This window comes from Neovison vison, chromosome 8 (genome assembly GCF_020171115.1).
Source record: "Neovison vison isolate M4711 chromosome 8, ASM_NN_V1, whole genome shotgun sequence".
NCBI lineage: Eukaryota > Metazoa > Chordata > Mammalia > Carnivora > Mustelidae > Neogale > Neogale vison.
Window position 1 is genome coordinate 14,903,964 of NC_058098.1, and position 25,182 is coordinate 14,929,145.

Genomic DNA, 25,182 nt, shown 5'->3' on the forward strand with positions numbered 1-25,182 from the left:
TGGGCCCTTGCTCACAATTCAAGGAAGGGCAGAGAGGGGTAAGAGCTCTGAACCCGAATTTCAGATCAGTTGTCTCCACGGGCCAGCATAGGGACTGGTTCCCTGTCTCTGGCACCCAAGGTATGTCTATATCCTTGGTTCCAACGGCCAGAGCCAAGACCCTGCCTGGTTTTTCTGCTTCCCTGTAAACCACAGACTTGACAAAGTAGGGGCAGGTGGATCAGGATGGACTGTGATTTGGTCCCCAGACCCCATGCAGAGTGGCCTGGTTTTTGCCCAGTTGATCCCAGGAGTTCTGCCCGGAGTTGCCCTGTGTTTTGTATCCTGTGTTTGCCCCAGGCCCAGGGAGCATCTTTGCATGGATTGGTGGGGGTGCATAGCTAGGAGGGTAACTCATCCCCAGAGCCAGCAGGTGGGCCCTGGGGCAAGGACAGGAACTCCGGGATGCTAGCTTCTTCTGAAAGCCATTGCTTCTTCAGAAGGGGTCAAAAAGGCAGACTCTCTGTTCCATCAGAGTTGTGGTCCCTTCTTCTGTGTGTGTGAGGGTGGGAGGGAGTACACGAAGCACCCCACTCCTTGGGGAGGTGAGTCATGCAGATCAGACTCTCCCTTGGCGTAGAGGAATCCCTGATCTGCAGGACTGCATCCCACTGGACCTGCAAGACAAGTGCCTGTGGGGACGTTAAGATGGCAAGACCTGACCCCTGTCCCAGGCACCAAAGCCAGAGGCCAGAGAGCAGACACAGGCAAGGGTACTGTGCCTGGTCCAGCCATCGCGAGTTCGAGGAGGGGCAGGTCTTTGGGTTCCAGGGTGGAAGCAGGCACTCCAGGGCAGGACCCTCACGCTCCAGGAGGGGCTTGGTGCTTCCCATGGGATCCAGTGTTCAGGATCGGACCTGGTGCTCCAGCAAGCACCTGCGCCAGGTGGGACTGCGTGTGCTGGGGGAGCCCAGTGCTCCAGCGGAGACCCAGTGCTCTAGGAGTGACCTACTGCTCCAAGCGGACCCCAGCGCTCCAGGCAGCTCTGAGTGACCCAGGTAAGAGCCAGTGCTGTGGGCAGGCCCCGGGGCATTCCAGGGCAGGTCTAGCACTCCAGGTAGCCCACAATGCTCCAGGGCGTGTCTCAGGAGCCCAGGCTCCAGGCCTGCGTGGGTGACACTACATGTCTTCTCTTCAAGAGGAGACGCAATTTCATGGAGGGTAAACACCCCAGACCTGACCTCTAAGAGTGTGTGAAATTCTAGTGAGACTTGGAGGAAGAGAGAGAGAGACAAAGTTGGAGGGATAGGGACACACAAGTAGGGAGCCGTGCATAGTTACTCCAGGAGAGAGAGAGAGAGAGAGAGAGAGAGAGAGATATTGGTTGCTTGATTTAAAGAGAGAGTCAGACAAACACAGGAAGAGCCACACTCGCGTCTGGACGCAGACACACAGCATCACTCAGGTCATGTCTTGTTGGATATATAAAGATGAGTGAGTGACAGTTTCTATGGCCAGAGCGTCCCCAGACCCAGGCTTTGGCCTTCACTTGGCAGCAAAGGAGCAGGGGCCAGGGCCGGGGAGCCAGAACACCCGCCCAGGCCGGCTGTGGGCGGGGACCTAAGTCTGGATGAAGAGGTGGAAGTTGGTGCGTGTGAACTCGTGGTGGATGCTCTCCAGCAGCGCGTCGGCGTCGGGGGCGGGCTCCGGGGCGCCCGGGGGGCCGGGCCTCGCGCTGTACTCCGGGGTGTAGGTGAAGGAGAAGGCGCTGGGGTAGAAGAGGCCGTCGGCGCGCACCAGGCTCACGGGCACAGTGATGGGTGTGCGCAGCCAGCGCCAGTCGCTGCCGAAGGCGGCTACGTCGGGCACGACGCACACCAGGGACCGCGGGCTCCTGGGGGTGGCAGCGAGGTTCAGGCCTCAGGAATTCCGATGACGCGCACCCCGGTCCTCCGCGGCCCAAGGGAGGCGCCCGCTGTACCTGTACATGGTTTCCGCCTCCACGTCCCCGAACCACACCTTGAGCCCCGAGTGGAAGTTCTCACCGTGGAGTTCCAGCGTGGCCACGTCGCCCCCACCGCTCAGCTGGGGGAGAAAGGGAGCCCGTGCGGTGGCCGAGACCCTGCTGCTCTCCCTCGCCAGCCCCTCCGCCGCACCCGCAGTCAGATCCCCGCCCGCCCACGGCCGCCAGCTCCCAGAATCACCTCCAGGGTGTTGAGGAGGGGCACCGGAGTGACCGGCTCCCGCGTCCACGCCAGGCTGGTGCTGAAGGAGAACTCCACCGCCTCGGTGCCGATGATGGTCCAGCAAGAGCTGTCGTTGAGCAGCTCCCTGTTTGCCTCCTTGGGGCAGGGGGAGGCCTGCGAGGAGACGAGGGAATGGTGGTCACCCATGGGGGAGCCAGCATAGTGCCTGAGCCTTTGCATTCTGGGGTCCAGTCCTAGGCGCTGAGCTTTACCTGCTCTGTGAGCTTGGACAAGACCCTGATGTTCCCAGAGGCAAATAAGTTCGCTGAACTAGCTAGTTTCTAATAATCTATTTTCTTTTCTACTTGCTTATTTTATTTTTAAAAGACTTTATTTATTTATTTGACACAGAGAGAGATCACAAGCAGGCAGAGAGGCAGGCGGAGAGAGGGGGAAGCAGGCTCCCTGCTGAGCAGAGAGCCTGATGTGGAGTTCACTGCCAGGACCCTGAGATCATGACCTGAGCTGAAGGCAGAGGCTTAACCCACTGAGCCACCCAGGTGCCCCATTTTCTTAGGATTTTAGAATGTTATTTTTTAACATTGTGCAATTCTATTCTACATTTTATTTATTTATTTGACAGAGGGAGTGAGAGAAATATCTCAAGTAGACAGAGAAGCAGGCAGAGAGAGAAGGGGAAGCAAGCTCCCCACTGAGCAGAGAGCCCGATGCGGGACTCGATTCCAGGACCCTGAGATCATGACCTGAGCCAAAGGTAGAGGCTCAACCCACTGAGCCACCCAGGCGCCCCTATTCTACATTTTTTAAAAATATATTTTATTTATTTGACAGACAGTGAGAGAGGGAACACAAGCAGGGGGAGTGGAGAGGGGGAAGCAGGCTTCCCGCTGAGCAGGGAGCCCGATGCGGGGCTTGATCCCAGGACCCTGGGATCATGACCTGAGCCGAAGGCAGATGCTTAACCACTGAGCCACCCAGGAGCCCCCCCTCTTCTACATTTTCAGAAAATTCTTTGGGAGGGATTATTGCTCAATAATAATGTTATTTTCTACATAATTATTTTATTTCAACGTTCTATGACAATATTCTTTTGGGAGTTATACTGCTTAATAATAATAATAGTAGCAGTAATAATAATAGTAATTTTCCACATTCTATAATTCTACATTTGATCTTAGCCAAAAGGCCAAGAAGTGATCATTCTATAATTCTATGGCTTAACATTTTATATTTCTGATGCTCTCTGCACAATAATACTGAATACTATTCCTTATTGTAAATTTAAGTTTCGTTCTATAACCTTATCTCTAAACATTCTATGACTCTTAATATTCTCTGGGAAGAAACATGACTCAATGATATCATTACTATTTTTTCTTCATTCTTGGATTCTGTCCTAATAGTCTGCGGTTCCAACATTCCACGGGAGGTAGTGTTGCTTAGTAAGTAGCAGCCGTGATGGTGATGATCTTACGACCTATGATTCTCTGTGTTCTGGCTTTCTAGGATGCTTGGTGCCAGGACCCTACCCCTCACCTGGAATTGCACCACCTTGTCTGTAGCCAGGCATAAGTAAGTGCCCACCCCTCCGGGAGGATCACCAGGAAATTGGAATGCACACTTGTGCAGTTGAGAGATGGGCTCGTCCACGTCAAGGAGGGCGCACTGTTTGGCTACTTTGCGGATGATCTACAATGGAAGGGGAGCAGGGCAGTAAGGTGCTTGGGTGGCCAGAGGCTGCGCTCCCAGCTAGCTTCCCGCTATCCAATAGCCATGCGGTCACTGGTAGGCTCCTCCTACCCTGCTCCACGCCCCGCCCACCCTTTACCTCCAACCGGCTCCACAAAGCCCGGATTATGCAGAGTGAGAACAGGTGTCTTTATGCCTTGGGCTCTCAGCCTCTAGCCCTGCCCTTGTGGGTCACACCTTCTATATGCACCTGTGGGGATCCTTCCCTCTCCCCCCAGGTATGCCCTCCCTTCTCATACCATTGGAGGTAGTGTGAGGCCTGTGACAGTACAGACAAGTTGCACTAGGGAGCCATAGCGGACGTAGCCTTCTCGAGGCGGGAAGTCCCCCTGAGAACAGTGTTCATCAGCTGTGGTGAAAAAAAGGGAAGGGAAGAAAGCAAGGTTTCAGGGGTTTCAAGCTTTTGCCCCCAACCCTGCCCTCCTCGCCTCTAGCTCCAGCCCATATCACACATGGGTCTTATGGGTGGAGTCGGCATGCCGTCCTGGAGGGGTCCTCTGTGGCTATCTTTAAAAAATGTTTGTTCCTGGGATGGGGCTTGAGAGGAGAGGAGAGGGCTGGACATTGGAGCCAGAATGGCCTGGACCAGTCACAGACTCACTGGGAATTTGGGGCAAGCCTTAATTCCATGGGCAAAGTGTACTTTTCTCAAGGGGTTATAGGGAAGGTGGAGTGAACTCATGCATGCGAAGCGCCCAGCCCCGGGCCTGCTGCTGTGGTTACCCAGGTGGAGTGTGAAAGCAGCCCACTGGCGAGCGCTGGCCACGAAGGCCCCGTCCTCCACAGAGAGGTAGCGCGTGGACACGGTCTGGGAGCGCAGGCGGTTGAAGAGAGAGACCTTTGAGCCCGAGGATATGCACACTGTGAGGGGAGGTGAAATCAGCACCCAAGCCTGGCTTGGTTCCTTGTACTTGCCAGACAATTTCTGGTCCCCTGTCCCCTGTGTCAGTCCCCTCATATGCTCCCTGGCCTAGACACACTGGGCTGATTTTATGGTCATTTACCTAGCACCTGTGGTAGTCCTGCTTTTGTACTTTTGTACTTTTGCCTGTTCCTTTTTTGCTGCCTGGGCATCCCAGCTCAGCAAGTAATATTACCAACTATTCACCAAGTGCCTTCTTTCGGGCGGGCACTGTGCCGGGTACTGGGCACCAAAGGGTGAATTAGACCCAGTTTTGCTCTGGAGGAGTTCACATTCTCAGAGAGGAGGGACATATATATAAAATTTCAAAATGATGTGGTAAGGCTGGGTGAAGGAGGGCATCCTGGAGGAGGTTATACTCTCAGCTGGGGAGCAGGAAGTAGGTAGGAGTTGCTCAGGGCCTGCGTAAGCAAAGACCATGTGATGTGAGACAGCAGTGTGATCTTTCCAGGGCTTGGCACTGATCTCTTCCTGCTTATCACTCGTACTCAGAGCCATGGTTTTGTTTTCTGATTGAGCTTTGACCATCTGGGGAGAAAGCACTGGATCATCTCCCTCTCTCGCCTGCTAGGCATACCGTAGGTGCTCAATTTATACTTAGTCCAAGTTCCCATCCATTGGATAATGATGATAGCTAACATTTGCTGTGTGTCAGGTACTGTTTTAAATGCTTTATACGTGCTAGCTCACTTGATTCCCTCAACAGAGCTCTGGGGCAGACATGATCTCCATTCAAGAGAGCTACCTTCTCCACATCACAAGGCTGGCTGCTGCTTAGCAGAGTCAGGATTCAAATCCACCCATCCAGCTTCAGAATCTGCACTCCTATAGCACCTACCTGACACCAAGGGCCGGACAGAGCCTTGCCTGGGTCTGAGAGGTTCTACGGGGTTTTTTAATAGACAGAAAGTAAATATGATGTAGGGACAGGAGCTGGGCTCTGGAGGCACACTGACTCAAGTTCAAATCCTGGCTGGGTCTCTTCCTAGCTGGGCAATCTTAGCCGAGTCACCTGGATTGTCACCTGAATTGTGATAGGCCCTAGGAGTTCATAGGAGTTCATTACGTGAATGGATGAATGTTCCAGAACAATGTTCCTCCCTGACATAGGAACAATGATAGTACCCACTTCAGAGGGACACGATGAATATCAAATAGGATGATTTGTATTAATGTTGGCCAGGAAAGCTCCACCTTTCCCTAGGTCTTCCCCCACCTCCCTGCCAGGGTAGTGGTGATGTCGTCATTGTTATTCAGCCCCACCCACCTCTCAAAGCCCCCAGCCCTGGGATTTGTCACTGGGCATCTAGGGCAGGGCTTATTTCAAACTGTCTCTTTGATAAGCGATGTGTGTCCTTCTCCCCTGCTAGGCGGTGGGTCCCTCCAGAACAGACACTTGTCCTTTATTTACAGGGACGCGGCAGCTAGCACAGAGCCAGGCCTACATCAGGCACCGAATTGGTACTTTTGACTAAATTTCCGTCACTTTTAATTAATTTGTCTTTAGCTCAGTACCTGCCGGCCATTTTTGTCTGCTCTGGACGCCCGCTCCCGCCCCCTTTCCCAGGGTCTGGGCTCTGTCCCCTTTCCTCTCTGCTCTTGCTCCCCTAGTTTCTCTTTCTCCGACCTCCGCCGCACCTGCTCCCTCAGACCCCGCCCCTCTTTCGGCCCAGGCTCCACCTCCCCCGCTCTGGCCCCACCCCTACAGTCTAGGCCTCCGCCCTCCCCAGTTCCGCGGCTCCAGACCTGGTGGCCTATCCCCGCCCTGCCCGGCGCTCACGCCCCGCCCGGCTCACGGTCGGTGTTTTTCAGCGACTGCTTCTTCTGCGAGGGCTTCGAGATGACCTTGATGAGGCGGCTGTGGAAGGTGCCCAGCTCTCGGCCCCCTCTGTGCACCAGACGCAGCACCAGTCGGAAGTGCTTCCTCTTGTCTGCGTCCGAGATGTACAGGGTCTTGGCGCAACCGAATTCCTACGGGGGCGCGGGCGCGGGGCGGTCTTATCCCAGCTCTCCGCCACCAGGTCTGCCCCATCAGACGTGACATGAAGCCCCACGATCCCAGCTCCTGGGCTCACCCTCGGGGCAGAACCCCGGTTCTCCCGCCTCTCTACCTATCTCTTGGCTTCTTCGGGGAGGGTGATGGGTGCAAAGGACCCCTCCTTGCCGAGGGAGGGGCAGGGATGGGAGCAGGAATCGGCCCTTGTCCCGTGCGTTCTCACCCTGGAGTCCGGCTGCTCTTCGAAATTCAACTTTTGCGTCTCGGCGGCGCTGCCGGACGCGCCGTCCAGTCCCATGTAACCGCAGACCGTGGGCCCGGTTTCCCCTGCCTGGTGGGCTGGAAAGGGACGCGAGCGGGCTCAGGAAGGACTCAGGTGGCAGGCAAGCTGAGTCCTCGCCGCCAGAGGGCGCGGCGACACTGCGCCTGCGACCCGCCCGGCTCCCAGGCCCCGCTGCGCAGTCCCCCAGCAGGGGGAGGCGCCCGGCAGCTCAGGAGTCCGCCCTCACCTTGGCCCTGCACTGGCTTCACTCTCCAGCCGGGACCTGCGAGGTAGACACAGGGCGGGGGGCAGAAGAACCTGCGGAGACATGCAAACAAGCGCAGGACTCGCACGTCCGTCCCCCACTTGACCTTCTCTAGACTTCTCAAAGGCAGCATAAATGGGGCAGGATCCTTGATGGTTCCTCCACTTTTCCCACCGCCCTCCCGGGGCTTCTCCATGACTGTGGACCCTATTAACATCTGAACCTTCTTTTATCACTTCTTCCACTCAACCCATTAATCAGCCCTGTCTCCTCCACATTCAAAACACATCCAGAGGGGCGCCTGGGTGGCTCAGTGGGTTAAAGACTCTGCCTTTGGCTCAGGTCAAGATCTCAGGGTCCTGGGATGGAGCCCAGCATCAGGCTCTCTGCTCAGCAGGGAGCCTGCTTCCTCCTCACTCTCTGTCTGCCTCTCTGCCTACTTGTGATCTCTGTGTGTCAAATAAATAAATCTTACACACACACACACACACACCCAGAATCCAAGGGTCTCTTACCACCTCCACCTGAATCCCAACGGCTGTCAGTTTTGCCTGGACTGCAGCAACAGCCCTCCGTGGCTCTCTCCGCTTCCACCCCCCACCCCAACCTGCTTTGCACAAAGCAGTCACACCGTCTTTTCCTTTCTTTAAAAGCACTAGTCAATCATGTTGCTTTTCTTTCTAAAACCCTCCGCTGGTTTCAATTCGAACTCCTCACATAATGTGGCCCCTGCTTTGCCTCTCTGACTTTAATCCCTATAACATCCCTCTCCTTTTCTATGTCCAGCCCCTCTGACTTCTTTTGCACCAGAATAGGCCAAGCTGGTACAGCTTCAAGGTGTGCACATTTTCTTTTCTCATTAATGGGAGCACACTTCTCCTGGATTTTCTCCAGTCTGGAGTCTTTTTCGCGTTTGTCTCAGTTCAGCTGTCACCTGCTTAAAAGGCCTGCCCACCATCTTGACATTTCTAGCTCAAGTGTCCCCCCGCTTCAGCTTCTGCTACATTATGCTATTCTATCACTCTCCTACCTCTTCTCACGATCTGGAAGGATCTGGATCAGTGATCTGTGGGGAGTTTGTGGTCTGTCTCTTGCCCACTACAGTGAAGATGCCTGGAGAGCAGGTGCTGTACCTGGCACCTGGTGCTGTTATTGCTGGGCCCAGTGCTGTCCAGCGAGTCTGGCACCTGATAAATGCCCACTAAGTCCTTGGTGAATGACAGAAGGAATGAATGGATGGATGGATGAGTGAGTGGGGACTGTGGAATCACAGGGAGGTTCCAAAGTGGGAGCTAGTAGAGGCTGATGAAAAAGGCTCGTGATTGGCCAAAAGTTGAGCCCCGAGTCCTTCCCAGGGTTCTAAAAGGCACCAAACTGGGAGGCAAGCATAGAGTGGAAGGTGGCCGCTTGGAGGGGCTGCTGAGGCACCTACCGCTTCTCATTTCCGTAGGACTTCTGGGCTACCTTGGCGTGCAGGATCCGCACAGTTTGCGCACCCTGTTGCTGCAGGCACTGGCGCACGCCTTCCCTCAGGACCGTGACGCGCTCTGGGGAGGACCTGGGAGTGGGGGCAGGCCGGCGGGGCAGCAGCGATTGTTAGGGGAGAACGGGCATGGACCCCAGCAAGCAGGTTGAATGAAATGCAATGCATGGGGGCAAGGGACTAATTTAGTTCTGCTTCCGCCCCACCCCCCCACACGCCCTCTCCACCGGGGATCAGGGAGGGGAAGCGTTAGGCAAGAGAGGGGATTTGGGTGTAAGTCATGGGTTAAATACTTAGGTTGCCAGGTACTCAATGAGGCCAAACGGAACCCACCGCCCACCAGGACCACCCAGGCACCACTCCGCAGGTCTGGCGCTATGCCCGTGCCCCGTGAAGCCTGAAGCACTGCGGAGAGGCCCCAGCGGCACAAAGGCCACGCTTGTGCCCGCCTTGGGATGGAGACTGAGTATGGGAGGGTGCATGGTTTCCTTCCACTTTGAGGGGGCCCACGCCAGTGACATCTTGATGCGGGGGAGAAGAGTTTTGCTGGACCCCCGGGGCCCAGAGTGCTCTCTTGCTTGTCCTCAGAAGCCTGGAAACATGGAAGCCCCCCATCCTCCAAAGTGTCCCCAGGATCCTGGGGGGAACATTTGAGTCCTTCAGGGGTCAAAGCACCCCTCCTAACCCCCTTTCTCCCAAGAGGAGGGGCCTTTTATTGTCGTAGCCTTCCTTCCCTTAATTACAGGACCTCCACAATCAAGGGACTGGGCCAGCCAGAGTCCAGCGGCCTGGGGGTTTTGGGGAGCGAGGGTGGTGGGCGGGCCCAAGGCTTGAGCAATCGCAGAGATCCGGTGGGGGAGTCTGCGAGGACAGAGATTTGAGGGACCACCAGCGGATGGGGCCTGGGGAGCCATGCACCCTGCGGCCGCCCTTCTGAACCCTTCACCCTTGCGCAGGACCGGAGTCCGGGGCTTCTCCTTCCTCCTGGAGGGGGCAGCGGAGGGCAGGAGCCCGGCCGCGCCCTCGAAAGCGGGGCTCGGCAGCCGGCCGCGGGAGCCAGGCCCCGCTCCGCCCCTTGGGGCTCTACTCCGGGAAGGGCCTCAGAGGCTTCCGACACATTCCGGCGGCCGAGAACGGAGCCGCCCAGCCTCCCGCTGGGAGCCGAATTCCGACCCCGCAGCTCGCGCCGCCGGCTCCCGGGGTGGCAGGCGCAGGGGCGCCGCGCTGGCCCCGCCCCAGCCCTCCGAGGAAAGGGGGGCGCTCGCTGCGGGTGGGAGGGGTCGCTGCCCGCGCTCCCCCTCCCCACCGCCAGCCCCGGGTTAAATGCGGCCGCCGCCTCGGCTCGCTCCAGCCGCCTGGCAGTCCCCACCTCGGGCACGCTGCCTGCGCCGTTACCTGGTCCAATTGCCTGGGAGGCTCCGCCCGTGGGCTCCGCTCTGCGGCCGCGCCTCCGAGCTGTCCGGAAGGCTCAGGTGAGTCAAAGGGCCTGGGGGCGCTGAGGGGTCTGCGGGGGAGCAGGCGTCAAGCCAGACCCGGCGACCGTGTTTTACCGCGGCTGTACCACTGACGGAGCCCCCACATCTGACTCGCAGTGCCCCTCGTCATTTCTGTGGGGTCCTTTCCAAGTTCAACCTCCACCAACAAGGCCATCATGGGTAGGGGGACTTCCACCCAATCGCCTCCCTCGAGGAACCGCCAAGAACGTCCCAGCGGTGTTTATTCTTCAGCCAACTCTTGGGGGGTTATTCACAGACCTCTCCTCCCTTTTGAGCCCGGTCTCCGCACCATCAGGCATTTCCGAATCTTCCCAACTTTAGGATTAACCCCTCAGAGAAGCGCAGGGCTCTAGTGTCAGACCTGTCACCACACTGCTGTGTGGCTTTGGGCAAGACACTAGTCTCTGGACCTTACTTCCCCCTCCGTGGAATGAGAAGGTTGGGAAGGAGATGGGCTTTGAGGCAGTCGCTATTTTAACTCTTTAGGATTTCTGGGGTGGTGGTGGGGCGACACGTGGGCTCAGGCCAAGAGCAGGATAAGGGGGAATCTTAATCAAGATTTGGGGCCCCTGAGGCTTCTGCAGGTGGGGAAGAACGGGAGGTGACAAAGGTCCCTTCTCTTGGGCCCCTCACGCCCCAGAGGTGCTGGCCCTGGCTATGGCCCAAGCTAGGGAAGGCCTTCCGCACCCTCCAGTTTCCAGCGGCAGCTGACACATCTGGCTTACTCAACCTCCCACCATGGGCCCTGCCAGAGGGATTTTTGTTCTTCTACTAGGCCTGAAAGGCGAGGGCGGAGAGGATCCGGGTCGGAAAGGCCGCCTGGAGTGAGCGAGCTGTAGGCACCCGACCTTGCTCAGAATAGGCCCATTCACGGAATTGGGGGAGGGGGGTAGAGGGGCTGCGGTTGGGTTAAGGCAGCTGATCCCCTCTGCCAAGAAACAAGCAACAGAAAAACGGCTAAGGCAGGGGCGCCTGGGTGGCTCAGTGGGTTAAAACCTCTGCCTTCGGCTCAGGCCATGATTTCAGAGTCCTGGGATTGAGCCCCACATTAGGCTGTCTGCTCTGCAGGTAGCCTGCTTCCTCTTCTCTCTCTCTCTCTCTCTCTCTCTGCCTGCCTCTCTGCCTACTTGTGATCTCTGTCTGTCAAATCAATAAATAAAATCTTTTTAAAAAATAAAAGAAAAAGAAAAATGGCTAAGGCAGCTTCAGCATGGGGCGGGGGTGGAGCGGGGTACAGAGCAGTAGGAGTGGGGTACAGAGCAGTAGGAGGAGATGTAAGGAAGAGAGGTTTAATGACTCCGAGGAGTCAGGTTGCTAGGCAGCCAGGCAGCCCAGAAGGGAGAAGGGAAGCCAGGAGTCCCAGGTTCTAGTCGCAGGTTCCTTTACAGCTCGGCGGGCAGCCTTCTTGGGCCTCAGTTTCCCCATCTGTACACGGAAATCCTTCGGGATTATCAAGGGCCGTCGCCAAGGGCAGTGGAAGAGTGAGCGCTCACCTGTTGCCCGTACAGGGTCCATGGCCACACTCGGGCCCCACTCACCGCCCTCCGGGCTCATCCAATGCAGCTGTCCCCGGAACCCTGCGCGCCCCTGCTTCTTGGCCCTTGTGCGGGATATATCCTGCCCCGGGCTTATCTCCAAGGCCTCCGGGCTCCCGGCCACTGTTTGCTCTGGGCAGGGGCACCTGCTAGGCAGATGTGGGCTTCCCACGGCCACCTAGTCAACGCAGCCAGACCCAGGAAGACGCCCCCTGGCGGCCTCTCCTGAAAGCAGGAGGGAAGCGGAGGCGCCAAACTTGGTGGCGGGGTTTGGCCTCGGTGCTGCGGGTCCCCAACCCTCACAGACCCGTGAAAGGGCGCGGCTCTCCCCGGCGGCCTGAGGCTTGGCGATGCATGTTTGAGTGTGTACGTTCGTGTGTGTGCGCGCGTGCGTGTGTTGGAAGGACGGCCACACAGAAGTGCCTTATGTGAGGAGGGGAAGGGGGCGAGGAGCGGGAGTGGCTGGCTTTAGTCTGCAGAGGTTCTCCCGGGAGGAGGGCGCGCGGAGTGGAACACGCCGCTGGTTTGGGGAACCGCTTCAGCATAGGACTGTACCGTGGTGAACCACTTTCTTGCCAAGCGACTTTGGGTGCCAGAGTTTACCTTTTCTGTGACTGTTTCCTTATCTGTACAATGGGAACAATAACGGTCTTAGTCTCATAGAATTGCCGAGAGGATTAAATGTCCGAGTGCATAAGAAGCATTTAACACTGTGCTCGGTATTCAGAAAGGTCTTTTTTCTTTTTCATTTATTTTTGTTTTTGTTTCTTTTAGAGGGTCTTTTCTTTTTAAATGTTTTATTTTTAAAATCTACTTTCTATTTATTTACTATTCTGCAATTCGGCAGACTAGAATTCCTTGTATTGCCCAGCACTGTAAATGCAATATTTTTTTATTATGACAAACTTCAAACATACACAAAGGTAGAGAGATTAGTAAAAAAAAAAAAAAAATCCATAATTCTTCTCCCCCTCCAAGTGCCCATGACCCAGAATAAGAGTTCCATAAACATTATTGCTTTGCTTTTTTCTTTGTACCCTCCAGGCTCCAACACTTCTGTTCCCTGCCACTCAAGCGCCATGAGGGGCCTTCTGTGCTCACCACTGCTCATGTTGCTGCTTTTTCTCCAGCCCTGGGCAACCCAGCTCCAGTTTGCAGGTGAGTGGGGCTCAGCCCTCACCAACAGGGGGAAGGGAGCAAAAACTGATTATCCCTCTGCAGCCAGCTAGGTCTGCTGGGGAGAGAAAAAGCAAAGGTTCTGAAATCATAAAGGGGCTGGGTTCTAGTTCACAGCTTCCCCTCTCTGGAACTCAGGTTTCCTTACCTGTAGGATGTGGCTTAGAGGTGACAAAGTTGTGCTCACGCAAAACTGCCCATTGGTGTTTAATTTAATTTAATTTAAATTTTAAAAGATTTTATTTCTTTATTTGACAGACGGAGATCACAAGTATGCAGAGAGGCAGGCAGAGAGAGGAGGAAGCAGGCTCCCTGCTGAGCAGAGAGCCTGATGTGGGGCTAGATCCCAGCACCCTGGGATCATGACCAGAGCCGAAGGCAGAGGCTTTATTTAACCCACTGAGCCACTCAGGCGCCCCTCATTTTAAAAAAGTTAATTAAAAAATCAGGAGACTTCACATACAAATCCCGATTTGGGACTTCTCTTGAAAAATCCAGGGATCTGTTAACTTGGGGTCCACATTTGGCCGTAGGAGGGATACGGGTGTCCGCCTGTCTAACCCAACCAGTTCACTCATTTATGTTACCTGCCTGGTCCCTATAGACATTTGAGATTGCCATATCCCTTCACCTACTCCCGAATTGTAGAATACCTCTTCAGAACATCCCTAAGAGCTGTAGGATAGAGAATTGGGGGAAATCTGGCCCAGGCCCTTAGCAAATGCTAAGTGAATGTATCTAACTCGCATCTGCTAGGTTAATTCTGCGCTAAGCGCTGTGACCCCTGGGATGGCACCACTTCGCCCTGGGTTTCTTGGGGATCTCCTCCAAGATGAGGTTTTGCAGACCTAGGAAAGTCCTTCCTGATCTTCTCGAAGGTCCCAGGTGCCGGACGGGACCCCTGGATTTGGTGTTCGTGATTGACAGCTCGCGCAGCGTGCGCCCCTTTGAGTTCGAGACCATGCGGCAGTTCCTGGTGGGCCTGCTCCGCGGCCTGGACGTGGGGCCCAATGCCACGCGCGTCGGCGTGATCCAGTACTCGAGTCAAGTGCAGAGCGTCTTCCCACTCGGCGCCTTCTCGCGACGCGAGGACATGGAGCGCGCCATCCGAGCGCTGGTGCCGCTAGCTCAGGGCACCATGACCGGGCTGGCAATCCAGTACGCCATGAACGTGGCCTTCAGTGTGGCCGAGGGCGCGCGCCCGCCGGAGGCGCGCGTACCGCGCGTCGCTGTCATCGTGACCGACGGGCGGCCCCAGGATCGCGTGGCTGAGGTGGCGGCGCAGGCGCGCGCCAGGGGCATCGAGATCTACGCGGTGGGTGTGCAGCGCGCCGACGTGGGCTCCCTGCGGGCCATGGCGTCTCCCCCGCTGGACGAGCACGTCTTCCTCGTTGAGTCCTTCGATCTTATCCAGGAGTTTGGCCTGCAGTTCCAGGGCCGACTGTGTGGTGAGTTAGGGGAGCGCTGGAGCGAGGCGCGCACTCCCCAGCCGCTCGGATGCGGCTTCCCTCCATGTAAATAACATTCCGTCACGGGAGGCACCGCCCACTCCTGCGTTAGCTCCGCCCACCAGATGGTGGCGAGCCGCCGGGCTGCCGCAGGCTGTTTCAAATTCCAGCTCTGCCCACTTTTGCTTAGGCTTCGCCCACAAGAAACAACATTTAGCGTGCCTGCTCACCCGGATGAGCTATTGTGGTTTACCACAGGCCTAAGGTCAAACTCCAAAATCGCCCTCGACACAAAAAGCACCGCCTTTCGAAGCTGAGAACAATCGCCCACCCGAAAGAGCCATGTCCCGCCCACATGGGCATGGCCCCGCCCACTGACACTTAAGTTTCTCCCACAATGCTGCAGGTCTGGTCTAGTCAGGCCTTGAATTAATTCACCCACCTTGATTTAGTACCTCTCCACCTCCTCTGTCTTGTCCCTGAGCATTCCTGCCCTATGTCACTGACGCATTTAGCCCGGTAACCCCTTCTGAGCCTATTCATGGGAGCTACACAGGCCCTGTTCTTTCTTTAAGCCCTCCCATCTGGCCTGGTCCTCTCAAATGAGACTTGTCCCCTCTAAAGTTGTACCTGAGTTTGGTGCCTGCCTCTGACCCCACCCAGCTTTTTCTTGTTGGAGGGTTCTGCCCATCTGTCCCTCGCTGATTCTACTGTTGTGTGTCCTCAGGAAAGGATCTGTGTGCTGAGGGGGGACATGGCTGCCAGCACCAATGTGTCAGCACCCCGGGCACGTTCCACTGTGCCTGCAACCCTGGCTACCAGCTAGCTGCCGATAACAAGAGCTGTTTGGGTGAGAGCTGCCCCTGCCCTGAGTCTTCTGTAGCTCCCTATTGCCCCAGGATCAGACCAATGAGTCTGGAAGGGCTTTTGGAAGTAGAAATTCAGTGCCCTTACTTTATGGGTCCAAGAAAGGGACAGTATTGCCTGCGGCCACACAATTCCTTGATGAAATCTTGACCCCACAGTTAAGAGTGCTTTTTACATCATTCTTTCCCTTATTTCAGCCTTGTCTCCTCCTGGCCTCCCAAACTTGTTTGTGAATTCTCACATGGATATCTTCTTACTGTTTCTGTTACTTAGACACTCACTGTTGCGGTCTTCAGTTAGGGTCTCCATACTCCTCCCTACACCTCTATATACACTGTTCATTTCTACTTCTGCATCTCAGCTCTTTCTGAGCTGCCCTTGCTACTTCTTTCTGCAAATGCTTCAAGGCTTGGTTCTTCATTTTTGTCTTCTGAAAAGCTATGGCACACTATGCCTTTCTTATACAAATGGAATTTGCTTTTTTGTGTGTATGTGTGTCTACTCCTTTGATCATGATGGCAGCTACCATTCACAGAGTACCGATTTAGTATTAGACAATGCACTTGAGGCTTTCAATATATCAACTCTCGATCTCATGACAACTGGAAAAAAGAAGTCATGTGTTCCCAATAATGCAGATGTCAGCTGGGGTCTTCTTATTTCCAGAACTTAGAAAAGGCTGCCTTGAAGCCTCATGTGATGACTTTTGAACATTTGAATCATTCCCCAAAATCTCTGGGAATTCCCCCAAGTGCTTACATTCTATGGTTACCTCTCATTCTGAACTTCTGGGTCCTCACTCAATTTCTCAACCCGCACATGCTTTTCTTGTTTTATGCATGTAAATCAGCCTCTTCTTTGATTTGCACACTCGTGCACACAAGGACATGTGTGTGTACATGTAAGTTGTGCATATGTCCATTTTACTAAAGATGGGGATGGACAGAGGTGTGAGTTACATCTAAGTAAATTCAAACATACACACATGAAAGAAACACCCACTATTAATAATTGAATATTAGACACCCTTGATCCCCAAAGTCCTGTCGCCCCGTTAGAAGTGATTTTTCACTGGCAACCTCAGCCCATGCAGGAACTCATGCTCACTCTCTCTCTCTCTCTTGTTCTTCCTCTCTCCACTCCCATCTCTTTTCTAGGAACCCCAAATTCTCACTTTTTTCATGCACGACAATCTGTATCTCCCCAGTTCCTATTTTCCAGCTCAGCTCTGGGCTATCTTTGCACATCTCAACCATCAAGATACTCAGCAGGCAACAATAGTTCACCCTCCTTAGAAGGAAGTTGTAAATAGCAATTTTTCTCTTCCATTATATTCCCATTTTGCAGATGGAGAAATGGAGGCTCAGTAGGTAGTGGCAAAGCCTGGTCCACCTCTGTATCAGTGAGCATCTTGAGGGCAGGGCCCCTGTCTTCTGCAATTGTCAATTCTGGTTCTTATGCCTGGCTTAGTAAGGGGCACATTAGGAGGCAGCTGGATTTTGAGTCAGGAGAGCCACCTCGCCCACTAGGAAATCGGAGATGCCTGGGTACCACCCCAGACTAATTAAGTCAGGATCTTGGCGGGTTGGGGTCCAGGCATAGGTATTTTTTTGAAAAGCTCCTCTAATGACCGTTCTTTTGGGGCTGAGAAGTGCAGCCCCTTCCAGGGCACATGCTGACCTCACCTCTTCCTCAGCCATTGACCTGTGCGTTCAAAGGACCCATGGCTGTGAGCATCACTGCATCAGCTCCCCAGGGTCCTATTTCTGTCGCTGCCGAGCTGGCTTTGTACTCCAGCAGGACCAGGGGGTGAGCGAGCCCCACCCCTTGCATCCTGGACTGAGGTCCGTGATGGCTCCAGTCAGAAGCGACACCTTGTTCTTGCTCTTCCTTCCCACCAGTCGTTGACCACTGCAGCTTTGGGAACCACAGCTGCCAGCACGAGTGTGTTAGCACCTTTGGTGGGCCACGGTGCTACTGCAGAGAGGGCCACGACTTGCTGCCTGATGGGAGGAGCTGTCAGGGTGAGGAGGGGTCTCTTGTGTTTGTGCAGAGGGGCAAGGGATCTTGGCTGGCGGAGTCCACCTTGATCCATCCTGACTCATCTCTCCTTGAAGCCCGGGACCTCTGCAATGGTGTAGACCATGGATGCGAGTTCCAGTGTGTGAGCGAGGGCCTCTCTTACCGCTGCCTGTGCCCCGAGGGCCAGCAACTCCAGGCAGATGGCAAGAGCTGCAACCGTGAGTGATGAGTGGGAGGGTGTTCTGTCTGCCCCTGCCCCCCCCCGTCCCCCCCCCCGCCCACATTATGAGCATCCTTGATTCTGTGGCTCAAGGGTGTGCTGGGAATGTGTGAGTGTTGGTGATGGTGGGGTGGGGGGTGGAGGGCGTGCTGTATCTGGCCTCCATCTCTTTCCCCTCAATCCTCTACCCTGCTGTCATGGTTAATATCAAAAGTACACATTTGCTCCTATTTCTCCCTCGCTCGAGAGTCTTCTGGGCTTGCCAATGCCTGCCCCTGAGTTTAGATGCCTTATTCCTGAGTTTTTCAGATGGTGGGTGCAGACATCTTAGTGGATAATGAAATCAAATTAAATTTTTTTAATGGAGAAAACAGAGCTTACTGCATGTGGAAAGAATAACTATTGTTTCATGAAATTTAATTATACGTGCGCATCCGAAGGGTATCCTGTTGTACTATTATTGCGACTGTGGGGTGCGATCAAAATTTTGAAATCACTGCCTCGCCCCATCTCAACCTGGTCAGCAGGTCTCCTAGCACACCTGTTCCTCCTAAAGAACAAATCAGGTGTTACCACCTCCATGCAATCTTCTTGCCCAACTCCAGGAAGAGAGAATTATTCCTGCCTTGGGCTCCCTAAATGCCCCTCTTCTAGCACTTTCCTTGGCTGTAGCATAGGGCATGTCTGACTGCTCTGTTCTGGCCTGATTTCCTTAGGATCCCAGTTATGTTAATTTATTGTTGTTACCCCCTTCAGGGCCTAGCGAAGTCTCCAGTTCAGAACAGGGGAGGTAACTTTGTAGAGTGATTTAGGAGCATGGGGTTTGGGGTCAGACCGAGCTGGCTTCAAATCCTGCTCAGTCACTATTAGCTATGGAGTCTGGAGCAAATTATCCTTCAGAACCTAAGGTTATATAAAGTGGGGATAATACCTAAGATTATTGGGAGGATTGAGAAAAAAATATATGAAGCACCTAGCCCAATTCCTGGCACACAGTAAGCTGTCGAATAATAATGTTTTTGTTTTTATTTATTGTTGTGATTGTTTATATATTAACAACATATGTTTTTCAATGTATATTATTTTGATAAATTTATTATTGTCATACAGTTTTATTAATTTATTATTATTACCATTATTATCTAGTATAGTGCCTGGCACAGGAAGGACTTCACACATGGTACCTGTTATGTAATAAATGTGAATGACCAGGTGGGTAGAGGGCAGCTGCCAGCACAGGATCGGGCCCCCAGTTGAAGCTCTTCTCACCGTACAGGGTGCCGGGAAGGCCACGTCGACCTGGTTCTGCTCGTCGATGGCTCCAAGAGCGTGCGCCCGCAGAATTTCGAGCTGGTGAAGCGCTTCGTGAACCAGATCGTGGACTTCCTGGACGTGTCCCCCGAGGGCACGCGCGTGGGGCTGGTGCAGTTCTCGAGCCGCGTGCGCACCGAGTTCCCGCTGGGCCGCTACGGCACCGCGGCCGAGGTCAAGCAGGCGGTCCTGGCAGTGGAATACATGGAGCGCGGCACCATGACGGGGCTGGCGCTGCGTCACATGGTGGAGCACAGCTTCTCCGAGGCGCAGGGCGCACGGCCCCGCGCCCTCAACGTGCCTCGCGTGGGTCTGGTCTTCACCGACGGCCGCTCCCAAGATGACATCTCGGTGTGGGCCGCAAGGGCCAAGGAGGAAGGTGGGCTCGGCGCGGGACGCACTGGCCTGGGGTTAGGTGGGATGTGGAAGGCGGTCTTAACTGAGGCCTGGGGCGCCCCCTGTGTCTCTCCATCTCCCCCCGCCCCGCAAACCCCTACCCTGTAGGCATCGTCATGTACGCTGTGGGCGTGGGCAAGGCGGTGGAGGAGGAGCTCCGGCAGATCGCCTCGGAGCCGGCAGAGCTGCACGTGTCCTACTCCCCCGACTTTGGCACCATGACGCACCTGCTGGACAACCTCAGAGGCAGCATCTGCCCGGGTGAGCGCATCTGACTTCACTCAGTGCCCAGCCTCCGAGCTTCCTCTCTCCTATCCAGCCCCGTTGCCTTGGTAGAGTTATAGCTAGGGGTCGGACTCACTAGTTAGACCCCTGTTACTCCAAGTGTGGTCCCTGGACCAGCGGCAGACGTGTCACCTGGTGGCTTGTTAGAACCGCAGCATTTCCAGAGCTCTCCAGACCGAAAGAATCAGATTCTGTACTTTAACCAGACCCTTGGGTGATTCCCAAGGACGTCAGAGCTAAGCACTAGACTGGGCTGGCTTTCTGCCCTTCACATTAGTGGGTGTTCACAGTAGTCTGAGGAAACTTTTTCCAAGGCCAGAGTCCTTGCTAGCAGAGTCACCTCACATGTTCTTTTCTGACGTATTGGAATTCAGCCACAGGGAGCCGGCAAAGTGACAGGACTGAGTGTTCCGAGTCTGCAAAGACATGTATTTTTAATTTTTAATTTTTTTTTACAATATCGCCCATAAATTCAGTCCCTCTACTTCATCTGGTGCTCAGTTGAAGAAAAAGGGACCAACTCTCTATATGGAGGAGAAGCGGGCTGTTGAACCTGTGTACTGTACTTCACAGATCATATAGGGAACTTCTTGGGGGTAATTTTTACCACAGAGTCTTCAGACTCTAACCTAGGCCAGATGTGACTCTTTCATATTACCAGGCCCCTCCAGAGCTAGGTTCAGTAGCTGGCCTAGTTGGGCTGGCCTAGAGAATCTGTAGTTAAAAAAACAAAAACAAAAAAAACCTTTAAAAATATATATGTACATACACATACATACATACATTTATAAAATACATATGCATATACATATACATAAAGTATATATGTATATACATATACATCTGTGTATATACACATGTAAACACCCAGGTGTATGTCTGTGCATATACATAATACACATACACACCTACCTACCTCTGTCCCTCTTCCTCTCTCTCTCCAGGCTAATTCTAATAATTCGCTAGAGTATTGTGGAAGCACTGGATTAGCTGCTCTGTCAGGGCCCTTCCAGTCCTGATGCTTATGTCCCCTGCAGTGTGACTTTGGGCAAGTCACTTAACCTCCACCCCTACCATAACTTCCCTCTCCTGCAACAGGGGTGGGCCCTGGCTGCCCAAGCTTGCTTCCAGCTCTAAAATTCTAAGAAAAATCTGGGGTCCGTGGTAAGGCTCTTCACCAATTGGCTATGTTATCCTGGGCAGATCTTCCCCTTTCTTTGGCCCCTGGTTTCTCCGGCTGTGAAGACAGGCATCTTTGCAGGACCTTATCAGTACCATTGATGACCTATCATACAGCAAGGGTCCAACTAGACTAAGAAATTTCTCTTAAATCACAAGAACAACTCTTTTGTGAAGGTATTGTGCTGTTATATGAGAAAGGGCACACATTTACAAAATTTTGGTGAATCTAAGATACCGCCCATTATAAGACTTCCCATTATTTTATATATCGCTAAAAAAAAAAAAAAACAGGTGCCAGATTTAATTGTAAGGCACATATTTTGATTTCAGGAAATAGAGTTGGATCACTGGTTTTTGTTTGCTTGTCAGTGGTTTTTATTTTTATTTTTTTAAAAGATTATTTATTTACTTATTTGAGGGAGAGAGAGAGCATGAATGAGAGGTAGACACAGAGGGAGAAACAGTGCTTGATGATCAGGGAGCCTGATGCAGAGTTCGATCCTGAGATCATGACTTGAGGCGAAGGCAGACGCTTAACGGACTGAGCCACCCAGGGACCCTGGATCAGTGTTTTTTTAAACATCAGTGTGGAGGGTTTAAAACACCATTTGCTGGACTCCAACCCTAGAATTTATGACTCGGTAGGTCTGAGGTGAAGTCTGATAATTTGCATTTCTAATAACTTTCTAGGTGGTACTGATGGTGCTGGTCCAGGGACCACACTTGGAGAATTACTGGTCTAATTGAAATACACAATAATGTATATACTTGAACTAGGCAATACACTAGATCTTCCCTCTCTAATAAGGTGGAAACATGTGCCCACTTAAATTACTTTTAAAAGTTCAAAACTTTAGTTCTTTAATCACATTAGCCACATTTCAAATGTTAAATAGCTGCACGTGGCTTGTGGGTATGCACTGGACAGACCAGAAACAGACGATTCCCATCACCGCATGAAGTTTCATTTGGAAAGTGCCACTGTCATTTGGACTCTCCCTACTCAAAGTGTGGTCCCCAGACCAGCAGCACCAGCATCCCTCGGTAGCTAATTAGAAATGTGGAGTCTCAGCTCTTTGACCATTCAGAATCAGAATCGGTATTTTAACAAGATCTGGTGATTCCAAAGAGCACAAACGTTTGAGAAATACTCTTCTAAGATGTTCACACACGCGCGCGTGCACACACACACACACACACACAGTCACACACCATAGAATCCTCAGCACCACCAATAAATAGGTTTCCCACTGTACCCATTTTTACACAAAGGAAACTCAGGCTTAGAAAGGTTGCGTGAGTTTTGCAGTATTCACGCCTGCCTAGCTGGTATTCACCCCAGGTCAGTTTGAATCCGAAGCCCACATACTCAGCCACAGGCGGGTGCAGGTGTATCCGAGGCCCTTGCCAGGGCCGGCTCGTCCTCCTGCAGATTCTCATTCCCCTGACTTTCTGTGCCCTGCTGGCAGAGGAGGGCATCGGCGCGGGCACAGAGCTTCAAAGTCCCTGCGAATGCGAAAACCTCGTGGAGTTCCAGGGCCGCACGCTGGGGGCGCTCGAGAAGCTGACGCAGAACCATATCCTTTGAGGGCGGAGGGGAGGGGGGCCGGGCTGGAGCGCGGGGGTGTAGGAACCCCCGAGACCCCCAGCGGCTTCCTTAACCGCTCACTGGCCCAGCTGACGGCGCGCCTGGAGAATCTGGAGAACCAGCTGGCCACCCAGAAGTGAGGGCCGTCGGTGGCTGGGAGCCGGGCAGGAGCGCGGCCCCGCGGACTGTGCCTTCGGGGCGCCGTCGGGGCACCGGGGGGAGCCCCCAGGACTTGGGCTGTCGAGAAGGGGGCGCTGGCGGGCTCTCCGGAGCTGCGCTGGAGCTGGCCTCGCCGGGACCAGAAGCCGGACTGCGGGGGACCGAGGGGGCGCTACGTCCGCACGCCCTCGCTGCGTGCTGCGCTCAGTTCTTTGTTGGATTTCCTTTATGTTTTTTCTTAAAAAAATTTTTTTTGTTGTTGTTGTTTTGTTTCCACGGGGTCGGTTTGTGGGTCTTGCTGGGCCGCCAGGGGGAGGGGAGGACAGACGGAGCGCGCTCCGGCGGCGCCTGGGCGGCGGCTTTTCGGAGAAAGGCGCATTGTGTGGGGGTCGGGCTGGGGGGCAGGGGGCTGAGCGCTGCTTTCCCCCTTGTTTATTCAGCGGCGAACAGACGGCTCCTTATGCGGGCTGCGGGAAGGGCGGAGGGGCTCAGCGCGCACCCTTGGGATTTGAGCAAGACTGCGCCCCTCCATCCCCCAGCGGATGGAGCGCTTCTTTCTCTGGCCGTGCTTATCTCCTGGTGACTCCAGATTGGGCTGAAAAACTGCTAGAACTGGGTTGGGGAGTCGCTGAACTCCTAAATGGACGGGATGGGGCAGTTAGGGTGAGTGTCGCTTGGATACCTCCCTCCTCCACTACGAAGGAAGAAGAGGAGGTATCAGCCAGGATTTCTAGCCAGAGCAGCTGCTCAGGCTGTGACCCGCCCTCTTCATCCCTCCCCCGCACCCCATAAGCAAAAACAAAAGCCAACCCTCTATCAGGAGAGAGCCCAGGTGCATATAAGAAATTGCTAAAATTAAAATACTCCAGTTCTCCAGATTTTGGCCAATTACTCTGGGTTTGTTTCCTTGTCTGTAAAATGGGGCTTGAAATTGTTACCCCCAGGCGTGATGGTGAGAATGGAGGAAATTATTCCAAGGCATCTGAACTGTGCCTGGTACCTTAGGCCCTCAATTAATGGTAGCCATTAATCTTAACAAGAGTTAACATATTTTGTCTTGGGCATTACTCCAAGTGATTTGCAGATGTTTCCATTTTATCCTCAGACAACTTATGAGATAGGAATTATCGCCTTTATCATCCCCATTTTATAGGGAGGAAACTGAAGCATAGAGAACTTAAGTAAGTTTCCCAAGGTCATAGAACTACTAAGAAGCAGAACCAAGGTATATTAGTTTCCTATGGTTGCCGTGACAAATTGTCACAAATTCAGTGGCTTTATACAACACACATTAATTACCTTATAGTTCCGGAGTTCAGAAGTGTAAAACAGGCTGGCAGGGCCGCATTGCTTCCGAAAACTTCTGTTTTCTTGCCTTTTCCAGCTTCTAGGGGCTCCCGATTTGTTTTGTGGCCTGGTGTCATTTCCACCTCACCTTCTGGCATCACAACTCCTTCTGGGACTCTGACCCTCCTGTTTCCATTTTACAAGGACCCTTGTGATTATGGGGGGCTGACCCAGATAATCCACACTCTCTCCATCTCAATCTCTGACTTCATCACTGCTGCAAAATCCCTTTGCCACATCAGGTGACACAGTCACATGTTCCAGAGACTAGAGTGTGGACATCTTTGGCGGGGGGAGGGGGGCTTGTTATTCTGCCTACACACCGGTCTGAAGCCCCACACACTGACCTCAGGGCAGACCTCTGAAGCACGTCGATGCCCCGCACATTGCTAGGCTCGAAGGGGGAGAAACATAATTGAGAAAAGCCCGTGGTGGGGGCAGGGAGCTCAGGGCTGAGGCGGTGAGGTGCCCCCGACTATCCCTGCAGCAGAAGGAGGGACCTTCAGGTGAGAACATGGAGCAGGTGTATAAGGGCAGGTAAGCAGGGAGGAGGCCTGGAACCCAGACCTAATCCATGGCTGGAGTTTCTGCATGGCATGAACGGGTGGGTCAGGGGTGATGTGGGTATGAGTATGAGTATGGAGGAGCAGGGTGACTGAGATCTTCCCCACACAGGAGCGGCAGGTGAGCTGAAGTGCTAAGCACAGTGCCAGGCATGTGCTCATTGGCACACCAGACCTAGAGGACAGGATTGCCTGCCCAGGGTCACGCAGTGAGAGAACCCCAGCCAGATGAGGCAGCAGCCTGGGGAGTCTGATGAGAAGCGAGTCCTCAACAGATGAGGGGAGCAGTCAGGGCACAGGATGGCTCCTTCCTTTCCTCCTGCCCAGAACCGGCCAGGACCACCTTCTCTGGCTTTTCTTTCCTCCCCGGCTCTTTCCCCCTTTAGTCTCCCTAGTGGCCACTGGGTGGCGCCCGGAGCTCTGACTTGGAGTTGGGTCTCAGAGCCCTAATTGGCACTTGGCACCTGGCGCTTGGCCTGATGAACGGGACCTGCCCTTCCATAAGTTCCTCCTTTCCTCTGAGACCTCTTCCTCTCTCTGGAAGACCCACAACCCCAGCCTAAGAAGCTGCTTCTGTTCCTCAGGCATTGGCCATAGACCGGCCAGACTACTCAGCAGCTGTGTGTCGGTGTTGACAGCTGTTGGTTCCCTTGTCCATCTCCCAACTCGCCCTCTCTCTCATTTCCCTTTCCTCTTCTCCCCTCTACCCTTTGGATAAGAACGA

At 53.9% G+C, this 25,182-nt stretch overlaps 2 protein-coding genes across 4 annotated transcripts; one reads left to right on the top strand and one right to left on the bottom strand.

Annotated features, from left to right (window-relative positions):
* Nucleotides 1–955: 955 nt before the first annotated feature.
* Nucleotides 956–22,660, top strand: MATN4 (matrilin 4). 3 transcript variants are annotated; one of them, XM_044262966.1, is made up of 11 exons: nucleotides 2,915–2,940; nucleotides 3,693–3,758; nucleotides 12,939–13,052; nucleotides 13,949–14,518; nucleotides 15,246–15,368; nucleotides 17,287–17,409; nucleotides 17,503–17,625; nucleotides 18,904–19,317; nucleotides 19,443–19,595; nucleotides 22,271–22,378; nucleotides 22,471–22,660. In XM_044262966.1, the coding sequence occupies exons 3-11, from the start codon at nucleotides 12,974–12,976 to the stop codon at nucleotides 22,527–22,529; spliced, it is 1,752 nt and encodes a 583-aa protein (XP_044118901.1). In that variant the 5' UTR covers nucleotides 2,915–2,940; nucleotides 3,693–3,758; nucleotides 12,939–12,973; the 3' UTR covers nucleotides 22,530–22,660. The 3 variants fall into 3 exon arrangements, with proteins under 3 accessions (XP_044118902.1, XP_044118901.1, XP_044118900.1); XM_044262967.1 differs by lacking the exons at nucleotides 2,915–2,940; nucleotides 3,693–3,758 and adding an exon at nucleotides 956–1,037; XM_044262965.1 differs by lacking the exons at nucleotides 2,915–2,940; nucleotides 3,693–3,758 and having other exon boundaries at nucleotides 12,780–13,052.
* RBPJL (recombination signal binding protein for immunoglobulin kappa J region like) lies at nucleotides 1,600–11,913 on the bottom strand. Its single transcript, XM_044262968.1, has 12 exons — nucleotides 11,853–11,913; nucleotides 10,259–10,367; nucleotides 8,813–8,938; nucleotides 7,363–7,433; nucleotides 7,077–7,192; nucleotides 6,654–6,828; nucleotides 4,659–4,796; nucleotides 4,175–4,284; nucleotides 3,723–3,875; nucleotides 2,184–2,339; nucleotides 1,961–2,064; nucleotides 1,600–1,873 (listed from the first exon to the last, which is right to left on the bottom strand). The coding sequence occupies exons 1-12, from the start codon at nucleotides 11,911–11,913 to the stop codon at nucleotides 1,600–1,602; spliced, it is 1,593 nt and encodes a 530-aa protein (XP_044118903.1).
* Nucleotides 22,661–25,182: the final 2,522 nt, after the last annotated feature.